At 36.8% G+C, this 12,719-nt stretch overlaps 1 protein-coding gene across 6 annotated transcripts; it reads right to left on the bottom strand.

Moving 5' to 3' along the window:
• Positions 1-17: 17 nt before the first annotated feature.
• Positions 18-11,497, bottom strand: Nc73EF (oxoglutarate dehydrogenase Nc73EF). Of its 6 annotated transcripts, none has more exons than XM_014354953.2 (13): positions 11,390-11,497; positions 9,231-9,485; positions 8,952-9,155; positions 6,660-6,762; positions 6,054-6,116; positions 4,519-5,009; positions 4,265-4,444; positions 4,017-4,197; positions 3,651-3,931; positions 2,460-3,581; positions 2,248-2,402; positions 1,617-1,751; positions 18-1,495 (listed from the first exon to the last, which is right to left on the bottom strand). In XM_014354953.2, the coding sequence occupies exons 2-13, from the start codon at positions 9,477-9,479 to the stop codon at positions 1,396-1,398; spliced, it is 3,264 nt and encodes a 1,087-aa protein (XP_014210439.2). In that variant the 5' UTR covers positions 9,480-9,485; positions 11,390-11,497; the 3' UTR covers positions 18-1,395. The 6 variants fall into 6 exon arrangements, with proteins under 6 accessions (XP_014210439.2, XP_014210438.2, XP_023245263.2 ...); XM_014354952.2 differs by having other exon boundaries at positions 11,386-11,492; XM_023389495.2 differs by lacking the exons at positions 6,054-6,116; positions 6,660-6,762 and adding an exon at positions 7,891-8,011 and having other exon boundaries at positions 11,386-11,492.
• Between the last annotated feature and the right edge of the window lie 1,222 nt (positions 11,498-12,719).

The following is a 12,719-nucleotide window of genomic DNA, read 5'->3' as shown; positions in this document are numbered from 1 at the left end:
TATATAGATTGCATATGTCTGGTGGAAGAATTAGTTTAATTGCATACTGAAATTTTCTACAATCAAGTGCAGTGTAATTTTTTCCATATTTCTTACTGGATAAAACAATAATTCATTGATAGAGCTTAAAAGTTTACCAGAGGATTTTTTTTTTTTTTTTTTTTTTTTTTTTTTGTGACACCAAGTATGCTTAAGTAAGTATTGCACACGGTTCGCCAGACAAAAGCCGTGCCTCAAATCATTAAATCGTCGTCATCTTCATCGTGTTATACATATTGAACAATAAAATCTTTCTTTCTCTATTTAAGTATCACCAAGTTTTTTCATTAAACTTTCAAAATAAGTGCGACTTTTTTCGTTAAATCACATCTAGTTTCCACCAGAAATGACAAACGATACGGTCATAGCGCCATCGTTTCAAACGTACGTAATATTTTTTTTCATCTCTATTCAAATTTACATTTTTTTTTTTTTTTTTTTTTCATGATTTTAGGTTTTTCATCAGTTTCATAGGAAAAAATTGTCTTACTTAAATAATCGATTAGACTTGCTAACGAAAATACCTTACGCGTGTATATAAGGAACTCGTGAGCGAAATACTGCGTCTTTGCCGTCTGTGCAGTGTCCAATATGACGTAGCGTTTTTTTCAAAGTAAATAAATATTAAATCGTATACTGCAAATATATATATCATCTCCTCATCAATCTGTCACATTATTATACAAGTGAGCCACCATTTTTAGGCACAATGCCGCTGTTACACATAGCACTCATCGATTTGGCCGATCGCTCGATTTTTTACAAAACACATCAACCATAAAAAATCCAGACGACCGGCGGTCCTATTATTTATTTATATTCTTTTTTTTCCTATTTATAGTTAATTATCTCTTCAAGTGTATCGGAATCGTGTGCGCGATCAAGCGCAATCATCTTACGAACTTGGTTTTTTTTACGTTTAAAATAATACTTTAGTAAGTGATTTTATTACATGTCACGAAATTGCTTTTATAGACATTTGAACAGAAAAAAAAAATTATATTTACTTTGCTAATGAAACCAACGCGAAATTCGAACGCGTTTAAACACAGACACATGTAGAGATTTCACAAATACAACCAATAAACTAATAACTATACTTACATAGTTACAAAACTTAAAGTAATAAGACTTACCAAGAATTTGGTTAACGTTGCGTCAAAGACATTTTTTAGATTTTCGAGTTTCACGTTAGATTTTCATTCTAATAGTAAGACGCTTTGAGAATTATTTAAACAAGGAAGAAAGATGACAGAAAATTTTTTTTTTAACATTTATAGCGCGCCGAAGAGTGTACCAACATTAATGTTGAGAACAAAAATAAATAAATTTCGTTCAATATGAGTCTAGGTTAAATTAAAGAGTAAAAGAGTCGTCCAGTAACTGTTTCAACTCTTTGAGATGCTGCATTTTGCTGCCGGTAGCTGGTGATGCCGCAGTAGGACGGCCAACATACCTGCAAGTACACAAAACAATTTGTTGTCCCTCAATGTCAGCTCTTGCAATGTTTTTTCACTATAATCTACAGCTACGGCACAAGTTGGATGATTCGCCAATTCTTAAAGTAATAAATTTACCTAATTGTTCTCGTATTTGGTTTTGATGGTTCTTTCGAATCTGATTCGGATGTAGTACTCGTTTGTGTTGGTTTGGATGAAGAAAACCAGCTCAACCACCCCTCACCGTTATCGCTTGCACTCGTACTTGCCAGACTGTAAACCGGCCCAAATTTTTTACTCAAAATAATTCATTCAACGTTATTCAAACGAAAAAGTGCCATGAATGATAATTTTACAAAACACAAGGTTTTAAGCTTACACACAAACTAATGGATATACATTTACTTTAACAGAAAAAAATTAGGGCCATACAGATGGTGCAAGAAAAAAAAAAAAACAAAAAAAAAACATCAAGTTTCTACGTTTTTTAAGTTGATAAGAATTTTTTAGCAACGAGTGCAAGCATACCCACGTTTAAAATGTGTAAAATAGGATATCAACTACAATATCGTTCCTAAATTTGTCACTATCTTCTCTCTTTGTTGGGACAATATTTAAAAAGTACAGATAAGTTGCCCTCTACACTAAACTTTTTACGTATTATACTGACATAACTTTATTAAGAATTCAATCTCTTTGTTTTGGGTTTTAAAAAATGCAATAAGTATTCTTAAATAAATAAAAGTAGTAATTCTGTTATTGTACTTACGAAATGGGTTTCGTTCCGTTGAGAGCTGTTTGGAATCTCGGTTGAATGTACGTCCACGATCCCTGATTTTTATGTTCTTCCTGTGCCCAAATTAATTCTGCATTGGGATATTTTGCTACCTCTTTCTTGAGAAGATCGTAAGGGAAGGGAGAGATCTGTAAAAAAAGATAATTGTAGAAAATGTTATGGTTTTTTGGACTAGTATAACGTACCTGTTCCACCCTCGTGATGGCAACACTGTCCTCTAATTTTCTTTCCGCACGTGCTTTCTTCAAGTCGTAGTACACTTTTCCCGAGCAGAACAGGACTCTCTTGACGTTGTCGGGGTTGCTAGCCGCGACACCATCATCTGGGATGATCCTTTGGAACTCAGTGCCTTCCAACATCAAGTCGAAACTTGAGCGAGCCTCAGGATGGCGTAAAAGTGATTTGGGGGTCATCAAAATGAGAGGTTTGCGGAAGGGTAACGCGATTTGTCGGCGCAGTATGTGGAAAAGGTTGGCAGGTGTGCTGCAGTTAGCAACGATCCAGTTGATGTCGTGAAGCTGCCGTACGGCGAATTCTTCGCTCTCGGGTGGGAAGTAGTCTGGATCGTCTGCTGACATCTGTAAAAACCTCTCGAGACGAGCGCTAGAATGCTCAGGACCCATACCCTCGAGACCGTGAGGTTGCAACATAACAATACCAGACTGCCGCACCCACTTGGCTTGACCACTGCTAACAAACTGGTCGATTATGCACTGAGCCGTATTGTTGAAATCTCCAAACTGTGCTTCCCACATGACCAATGCGTTTGGATTCGTCATTGAATAACCCAATTCAAATCCAAGCACACCGTACTCGGACAAAGAGCTGTTACACACTGTGTAAGGAGCTTGATCTGGATAGAGATAGCACAAAGGCCTGTATGTCGCCTTATCGACATTTTGATGGTGTAGAACGTGATGTCTGTGGGAAAATGTTCCTCTCTCGACGTCCTGACCAGACAACCTTACGTGAATGCCTTCTTTGAGTAACGAACCGAAGGCCATAGCCTCTCCAAGAGCCCAGTCGATCTGTCGCGCCTCTACCATTTCCATACGAGCCTTGAGGATACGCTCAATACCTTTGTGTATGACAAACTCAGCAGCATTCGGAGGAGGAGACGAGAATTTCTTGCCGATGTGAACAAGTGTGTCCTCCTTGATGCCAGTAGGTGAAGACTTGAGCGGATCTTTACCCTCGAAGAATCCAGACCACGGAGAGTCAAGCCAGTCCTTGTACTTGATGTGAGTTTCTTTTTTCGCTTGGTTGTAAGCCTCTTCACAGATTTTCTCATACTTTTCATTGACAGCCTAAATATTTGACATTGGATGATATTAAGTTTTTTTTTTTTCATTAAAAAAAAAAAAAAACATTCATACCTTAACTTCATCTTGAGTAACGACGCCCTCTTCCACAAGCTTTTTGGAATACAATTCCAGGGCTGGTGGAGTCTCCTTGATTTTGCGGTACATAAGAGGCTGCGTAAACATTGGCTCGTCAATTTCGTTGTGGCCGTTTCTTCTGTACGACACAAGGTCGATAACAACGTCTTTGTGGAAAGTGGCACGCCATTCAGCGGCGACCTTGCAAACGTGCATCACAGCTTCTGGGTCGTCTGCGTTAACGTGGAAGATGGGAGCGTTGACAACTCGAGCAACGTCTACAGTAGGGTAATAAAATTAATAATTTGATTTATGTTAAATCACTTTGCACAACTGAAATAAATGATTACAAGGATAATTTACCAGTGCAGTACGGCGATGATCTGGAATGCCTGGGATCTGTCGTAAAACCGATCTGATTGTTAACGACGATGTGGATGGTCCCGTGAGTCGTATAGTCCGGCAAGTCAGACAAGTGCATGGTCTCGAAAACGACGCCTTGGCCACAGAAAGCGGCATCACCGTGCAGAAGCATAGACATGACCTAAAAATTTTGCAATTATGAAATCACCTGATTTGATTTGATGTTCAATTTGATGCATTTTCATTACTTTTTTGCCTTCCCCGTCTCCGCGATAGAATTGCTCTGCACGGGTTTTGCCTTGCACAACGGGATCTGCAGCTTCCAAGTGCGACGGATTCGCTACGACCGCCAAACGTATGTTTTTGTTTGTTACGCGGTTCAAACGCTCGATGTATGTACCAAGATGGTACTTGACGTCACCGGATCCCTGTCAAAAGAAAACAGAAAATTACAATCTTCTGAAATCACCATAAGTTACAAGCAACAAACGAAGGGTCTCACATCATCTGCGGCCTCGAGAGCGGCGAACTGAGTGAATATCTGATTCAATGGTTTACGACAGACGTTGGCCAAAACGTTAAGACGTCCTCTGTGCGGCATTCCCATGACGATGGATTCAACGCCCAACTCGGTCGATTTGTCAATAATCTGCTTCATCGCGGGAATGAGGATTTCGCCTCCCTCCAGACCGAATCTCTTTTCGGACGACCACTTGCGCGCCAGGAACGCCTCGAACATGGTGGCGCGCGACAGTCGGGCCAGGATCAATCGCTTCTCATCGTTGGTTACTTCCATTATTCCTGGCGTCTCCATCTTTTGGCGTATCCAGTTGCACTGCTCCAGCGAATTGATGAACATGAACTCGACGCCAATGTGACGACAGTAGGTGTTCTCCAGTCTCGACAGGATTTCCCGCAGTGGCAGGGACTTTTCCTGGCCGCCGATAAAGGTTGTCGATGGCAATTTGAACACGCGATCCATGTCCGTTTCCTCTGTTTTGATTTAACGCGAAAAACAATCGTTTTACTCGTTGCTTTCGAAGCAAAATTCAACGAAAATTCGTCATCGTTGTATTCGTGTCTATTATATAGTTAGTATTTCTTTTTTTCTTTTTTTTTTTTTTTTTACTGATACTGAAAATGATCTGTCAATGAAAGTCATTGGTGAAATGATTTTTAATGATGCAGGATTAATTTATTACTAAATTAATGATTTAAATTTATTTCAAGTTTTAGTGATTTTTTTTTTTTTTCAGATTTTTCATACACTAATTTGTTAATGAAAAGTCTGTACATAGATATTTAGAATTTAATTTAAATAAAAGTACAAAGAAGCATGGCATACAAAACTAAAAATAGCACATAAATCGCTTGCATAAATAAAACCATACTAATGCGTGTCATAACAACACCTTTCAAATCAATTTTTTTTTTTTTTTTTTTTTTTTTTTAATATTACGTAAAAAATAAACATTTCAAGCAGGTTAGTACAACAAATAAAAATAAATTAAAGTTAGTCAAAAAATTACTCAATCGTGAGTGCAGTGATCTAATGAAAAAAAAAAAAAAAAAAAAAAAAGTAATTCCTTTCCCTTTGTATTTTAGGTAAAACGCAAGTAATTACTCAAACAAACAACTTCATTAAATCTACGTTATAAACACCAAGTCTTACGAAAATCATATCTTCTTATCGAAGTGCTAAAAGAGGAGAGAAGATTGTACCCAAACACCTGTACATATGGCTTGAAAGAAGAATTATAGTTGACAAAGTCAAATTTACTTTTCCATTGGATAAAATATATGAAGCATCAAACAGCAGTACAGCACGTGAAGTAGACTGATGAGCGTTAATATTCTTTAAAATCAAAGTTTTTATTAATAAAATTTTGTCAAAAATAAAACCCGCGTTTGTTTTCGACAAAAGTCATTAATAATGTGATTGAACGTGTCAAAAAATATTATAGCAATACCAGTCTTGAGAAAAAGCCACCTTAGGGATTTCAGACCTTTAAAACTTGAAATTTAGATACTACGTACTTTGGGTAAGGGCAGCAACTCGATTTCGAAGGTCTTGGGCATAAGTTGTACGAGGACTTTTTCCTGTGAAAATTAAACTTGAAAAAAGAAATTTTTTGCCACTTGGACGGAAATTCAAAAATCAGCGCGAATCTCTAAGTAAACTGTTGAATGAGTCATGGTAATAAATTAAAAGTTAATGTTGATTTTAGAATTCATTAGTGGATAAAATTACCAAACATGAAAAATAATTAACTTAATTGCGAAAAAAAAATAACGAACAAGTGCTGAATATCCTATAATATTAAGTGCATCTAAATATTAGGTATTAACAAGGCATGTGACTCCTTTCGTTAGTTCAAATTCGTTATTATTTTTACGGACAATTTTAATGCATAATCCTAGCCTGGCATACATTCATGTACAATGCAATATGTGATTTGTGCATGATTATTTTAAAATAACGAAAGGAGTGAAAATCAACTTGTTGATTTGCTAGAGCAGAATATTAATTTCTACTCCCTTAATCCAATGCATGAAAATAGTATATGATTTTTAGTTGGATCGGTCAATTTTAATTTTTTTTAAATATGAAAGAGTGTACTTATGCTCTATTTTAAATCTTACCAAATGAGTAATAATTATAGAGTAACTCTTGTGGATGCCTGTCATCGAGATCAGCGCTGTTGATGCCCAGTGGGTCCAATTTAGCAATATGATGACCACGTATCTGTTAATTTAAAGACCGTTTTTTTTTTTTTTTTTTTTTTTTTTTTTCATCGGCCATAAACATTGTTTGGGTCTCACAGTTCCTCCAAGTCTCGATAGAACTTACTTAAAATTTAAGCTATTTTGTTCAGCCAAACTATTATGCTTTAACTAACAATATGTTGTATTTGTAAATTGTATCATCACACTACTTACATTTCAGAGTGGACTCGACTAAGTAAAGTGTTGGCTAACAAAATTTTTCGATGTATATTCTTCATAAAGTAAGTATATTCTTCATATTCTTCATCTTATTCGATTTAATTATTTTTGTTGAAATAATTGTCAGTTACATTTGACCACCTAACACCTCCCATGATACGTACAAAACAAATAAATAAAAACGACAAGGCAGAGTAAATAAAAAAGGTAAAAATAAACGCTGTTAATTACGAAACAATCGTAAAATCATGCTAAGCTGGATGTTAAATAGTAACAGAGGAAGAAAAGCGAAGAAGCACCTTAAAAATTATTGAAAATACGTGTCTTACCTTCATGCTTATTTTAATTTTCGTTAAAAATAAAGTTGTACGTTTTTTGGAGGAAAAAAAAAAAAAAAAAAAAAATTATCAATCCAAAACCATGTTCTTAAATAATAAAGTATAAGTGATGTAATTTACATAAATAAAATACTTAATAAAATTAGCTAGATTAATTTTTTTCTATTTGCAATTTTGTAAAAATAACTATTTAACTACTACTAAGAAAATTTTCAGTATCAGCTATCTTGTATAAATAAGAATGATTTCTGTATGTACAAAGCAATTACAACATTGAAAGTAAACAACATTTTTATCCAAGTCAGTAAAAGAGTCTGTGTAAATCTCAAAAATAGTGCGAGTGAAGGTGTGAAAGAGTTATTTTGATAAGCACATTCAGAAAATTAGGCATGAAAAACAGTTAAATCGCACTACTTATGACTGAAGTAATGATGCCGACAAGTATGCAAGTAGATGATGGAGCGAGACATGATTAGTCGTAGTGTTTGAATAACGTCTGCACACCTTTACTGCTCTGGATAATTTTTAAATTGATCACCGATTTTGATGGCTCTGTATGAGAGAAATGACAAACACGATCGAAGCCTTACCAAGCATATATTGGCGCAGAACTTGTTCCGGAGACCCCTTGCGAGCCGCGTAATGTGTGTGTACCAAGTCGGTTCGCATGATACCCAATGGATCCAAATCGGCGACTAAGTGACCTCGAGCCTATGTGCCAAACGAAAAATGATGTCCCCCACAAGCAAAATTTCCACAAATCAATACAATTTTTATTCTTCTCAACCCAACGAGAACTATAAATTCTCTACAATGCTTTTTAAATTTATTTTTGAGTTTTTTCAACTTATTTTTTGCAACGACTTCATTATTTAATCTAATAAATAAAAAAATAAGTGAGTGCAATGACAAATCTTATGAAATTTATGACATAATATGTATGCTCTGTCAACTTGATTTTTTTTTTTTCAAGTAACATGAAAATCACATGATTCTTCAATAAATGAACTATGAGGACATATTTATATCTAATTTTTATAATTTCATGCAAAAACATCAAGTTATGAAGTTCCCGATTTGGTAAAACACATGAACATTGCGTAATTATTAAACTCATGCTGTTTTATTTATGGCAAAAAGTATAGAGTCAATAAGCACTTAAACTTAGGTTTAAAAAAAGCAATATATTTATCAACGTGCTTTTTAAATGATCAATTAACAGTATAACAGTGTAAAATCTGTCACCTTGACAATTAAAAAAAAGTTATAATGGAATAAACATCTAACAACAGATATTGACTACAATTTTATTACATCAATTGCTAAAAGAAAAAATACTTTTAAATATCAACAAACTAAAATTTAGTGGGAGGTGCTGAGAGTGGTACTGAGTTATTGTTAATATTTGATTTTAGCTCTGCGATAAAAGGCTGGAAAATTGTCTGGCATTTGTTAAATTATAATTGCTAATTGATTATTGTTGTCTGGCTGACAACGGCTGGGATTTTAGATTTATTAACAAGTCACAAGGTGTGTGTATTGACCCTATTTGAATTCAAATGTAAGCACGTAAGGCACTCACCAATGGTCATGGAATTGTAATTCATAATACAACTGCCTTTGTTATCAAGGCTTTCCAGTAATTTCTTACCTGATAAGAGCGAATGATAGCTTGTACCGCAAGATGGTCATCGATTATTTTCTCATTCACTGGAGCCTGACCAACTGCTGCACCTCCTAAAGGCATTAGAGCCCCAAGAGGGATTTGATTGTGACTTGGGGCATGTGGTGGTGCCTGGTAAGCTGATCCAGGTGAAGCTCCAGCTGTGCTGCTACGGAAAAAGGAGTCCCACGACTAAAAGGTCATTAAGAAATTTATTCTACTTGCAGTTGGAAAAAAAAAAAAAAATCAATTTTTCTAAATACGTACGATATGGACACTATTCGGATCTTTGAGCCATGCATTGTACATGTCTTCAACATAAGAGCTGGTACTTCCATTGAGGAAAGGTTCAGCAGCAGCTGTGCTCTTGTATCTTACAGAGCGATCAGAAACTAATGCTCGACTGCTTCTACATATGGGGTCACTTTTCACCAGCCACGATGCGAATTTTTTTGCCCCACAGACCCTAGGGGTCAATGGGGTGAGGGAATTAAATATTACTCGTGCCTTATACATTTTAACCTGTCGACAAAAAAGAAAAAAAACGTTGACCGCTTTGACTCAAATCTGAGTGTATAAAAAATTTTTTTAAATTATGCCTCTTGGAGTAGATTAATATTTGAGAAACGCTTGAATCAGTGACGTCTGTTTGAAAAATAATCTTTTGAACGCTCTGGATATATTTAAATAAAATTTCAGTGAGTCAGTCTTATCAGAGGTAGACAATACTCATTACTTCATGTCATTTTAATCGCCCAGACTTTGAGAATGTTGGTAATCTACCAAGTTGTTTGAAAAGCCATTTAGTCGAAAAAAATATCAAATGTAAATAACGACCTTTAAACACCACATTTTACATATGATGATACTAAAATAAACAAAAAAAAATTAAATTGTCAATCAAACCAATTTCTTCCGGGCTTTTTTCGCAGTATTATGCAAAGTTGTGTAACAGAGGTAAGTTTTTAAAATAAACATATGTTGTGCGTCAACCGGGTCATCATTTAAAAAATGCACCAACGCAACAAGTCACGACGGGGACAGGAGGATAAAAAAAAACAAACGCTGTATACAGGTATGCAGTATTTTATCGTATACATACACAACCTTGAGGATTGCGCGCGAAAGCACACAGAGGAAATTCAGAGAGTTAATCTCTTATCATTTCTAAACAGGAAAAAATAAATCAATTGAGCATACAAAATAAGAATAGCGGAGGCAGCAGCTGTGACGTGTCTCACGACGATTTGCCGGTATATTTTGAGAGGGGACCAGCAGACGGCAGCAAAGCAAAGCATTGGCTAGTGCGAACTGGAAAAGAGCGCAGAAATAACGTAGCCGATTTATATATATATATGGAGATTCCGGTGCCGATTTGAGCCCTAACTAAAGAAATGTCAATGTCACGCGGTCTCTTTAGTGCCGTTCCCGCGTCTTTCGACGAGGGTGAAGGTGCACGCGCTCCCCGATGTTTCTCGAGTCTAATGCATATAATAGAAGTACCTATACATCTACATGTTAGAAGCAAGGGTATAGGATGCACGCGGCCAAAACGACGGGATAAGGGAGAGGAAAGAAAAGAGCGCGACCGAGAGCAAGACCGAAATGTTTAACAGGTGTATATAAGTAATATCGCATCCGCAGCACCAGCAATTACGTAGCGTGCTCCGAAAACGAAATACTTGTGTTTATAGGTGTATAAAGTCTATTATATAGGTATGCACATCGAAAATACCTGAACTGTGCGTATATAGCAAGGCGGGGAGAGCGCGAAAGAGAAAAAGTGTTACACAATCCGTGTTCTTTATATAGGTGTGACGAAATATGAGTCAGGGCAAGTGAAATAAGATGAGTTACGGGTGGAGCGAGGAGGAAATGAAAGATCAACCTATAGGGAAGACACTCGCTAAGGCAAAAAATATATAGGTTATTGCCCTACATAAAAGGAGCAGCAGACACACTCACACGCGCTTCCTTATGCGTGCGTGCATGTGTCAATGTCGACCCGCGCCAACCCCCTTTTCTGAACCACCCGCATGGGAAGGGCACTTTGTACGTGAAATCCTAGCTATACGTCTAGGCACAATGTTCTCCACTCCCCACCTGTTAGATAGGACGATCTTATTTTGGAGCGATAAGAGAACGAGGCTCTCCCTCTCTCGACTGCGCACTTGGCCTAGTTGCAAATTTTTTACGTAACTTTTTATACGTTATTATATACGTACAACTCGAACTGCTTTCACCAAATTCACAAGCTTGAATACATTTTGACACACGCACCGCAGTTTTTAGGGTAACTCGTGACTGTGATGTGACAACGAGGAGGAGGTGGGTGTTTGAAAAGTTGCAGGTATAAGGATAAAGTACCACAGGAGGGAGAGAGGAGACAGAGAAACGAGGTCGAGGCTTTGCCCGCGTATACCTGCCTGATGTTAGCGAAACCTCGGTGGCGATGACAGGCCGTCCACCATTTGCAGCGCGCAACGAGCGACTTCGGTCTGCTTCGGTTCGGCGACTGCGTGCTTTACGAGACCACCGCGCGCGCGAGCACGAGTTTCTTGCCGCAGGTTGGACTGTTGGAGAGGGCGACAGTGAGAAGGAGAGGAGGGGCGGGGGGGCATGGAATGCACGCCCGGGAATATTTCATTTGCCGTCACGCGCCATCGTCCGCTTGGTTTTTTTGAACTTCTCCAGCTGATGCGTCTATTTCTTTGAGCACTTTTTTACATTGCATATATATATACTTTTTTTTTATTGGCTAATGGATCGGTCGGTCGTTGTTTTTTATCGTTTTTCTACTTTATCGGCAACCCCCATATCATGCATGTATAGAAATCGTTATAATTTGAAAATAAAATAATGCAACATGATACTTTTTGTATTCCTATGCTACTGGGTAAGTAATTATTTATTCCGTCTTTCTGAGATTCTCTATTTTAAACATTCAACAGACGAACAAACAGATATGTGTTATACGTTATCTTGAACCTCGATAAAAACAAAAAAAAATAACAAAAGCAGCTACGAAACGCGCGTAACGATAAATTGGACTTTGAAGGTGCTTTTATTTTTATCGCCAGCTGTATAAAAAAATTCAAGGTGAAACGTTACTCTTTTGCAATTTGTTCAATAAAGGTAAGTATTTACATCGATGTATACGTACACTCTGCACGTAATAATAATAACAATGGCGCGCCAGAGATAAATATAAAAATACAGTAAAATCATTTCCCAGTTTGCATGACTTCGAATAAAATGTTGTCGTATAATATGTAATAAAACGCAGCGTTGGAAAAACCACACGAGTAATTGTGCCAACAACTGGGTTGTTGTTGTTGTTTTTTTTTTTTTTTTTTTTTTTTAAATGTTATTCCTCATTTTGTACTTATTTCCGGTAGAACGAACACAAAAACAAAACGAGCGCAAAATGTTATTCCTTTTCGCACCCAACTTCTCGTCCCCGCAGTGATTTTTTAGGTCATAACTAACTTACCGTGAAAAAAAAATTCATCCTCTATACCCTCACCGCGTATTCCTTGAAATGTAGTTTGAAGCGTCCAGTATATCACTAACACACAAAAACTAAACATTTTAGCTTCGGACAAAATTATGAAGTACTCATCGTAGCGCCTACGAATTCCCAAAAACAAGCATGGAACCGCAAAATACCTCGAGTAAAACTGTACCCGCGTCGACAGGTAAATATATATATTTGAACACTCGGCAAAAACGCGCACCCGTTTGATTCTGATATAA

Source organism: Copidosoma floridanum, unplaced genomic scaffold (assembly GCF_036245765.1).
Source record: "Copidosoma floridanum isolate Cflo_tuat_1 unplaced genomic scaffold, Cflo_Japanese_pri ptg000013l, whole genome shotgun sequence".
NCBI lineage: Eukaryota > Metazoa > Arthropoda > Insecta > Hymenoptera > Encyrtidae > Copidosoma > Copidosoma floridanum.
The sequence above is the reverse complement of the archived record's forward strand: the minus strand, read 5'-3'. Positions and strand labels throughout refer to the sequence as shown.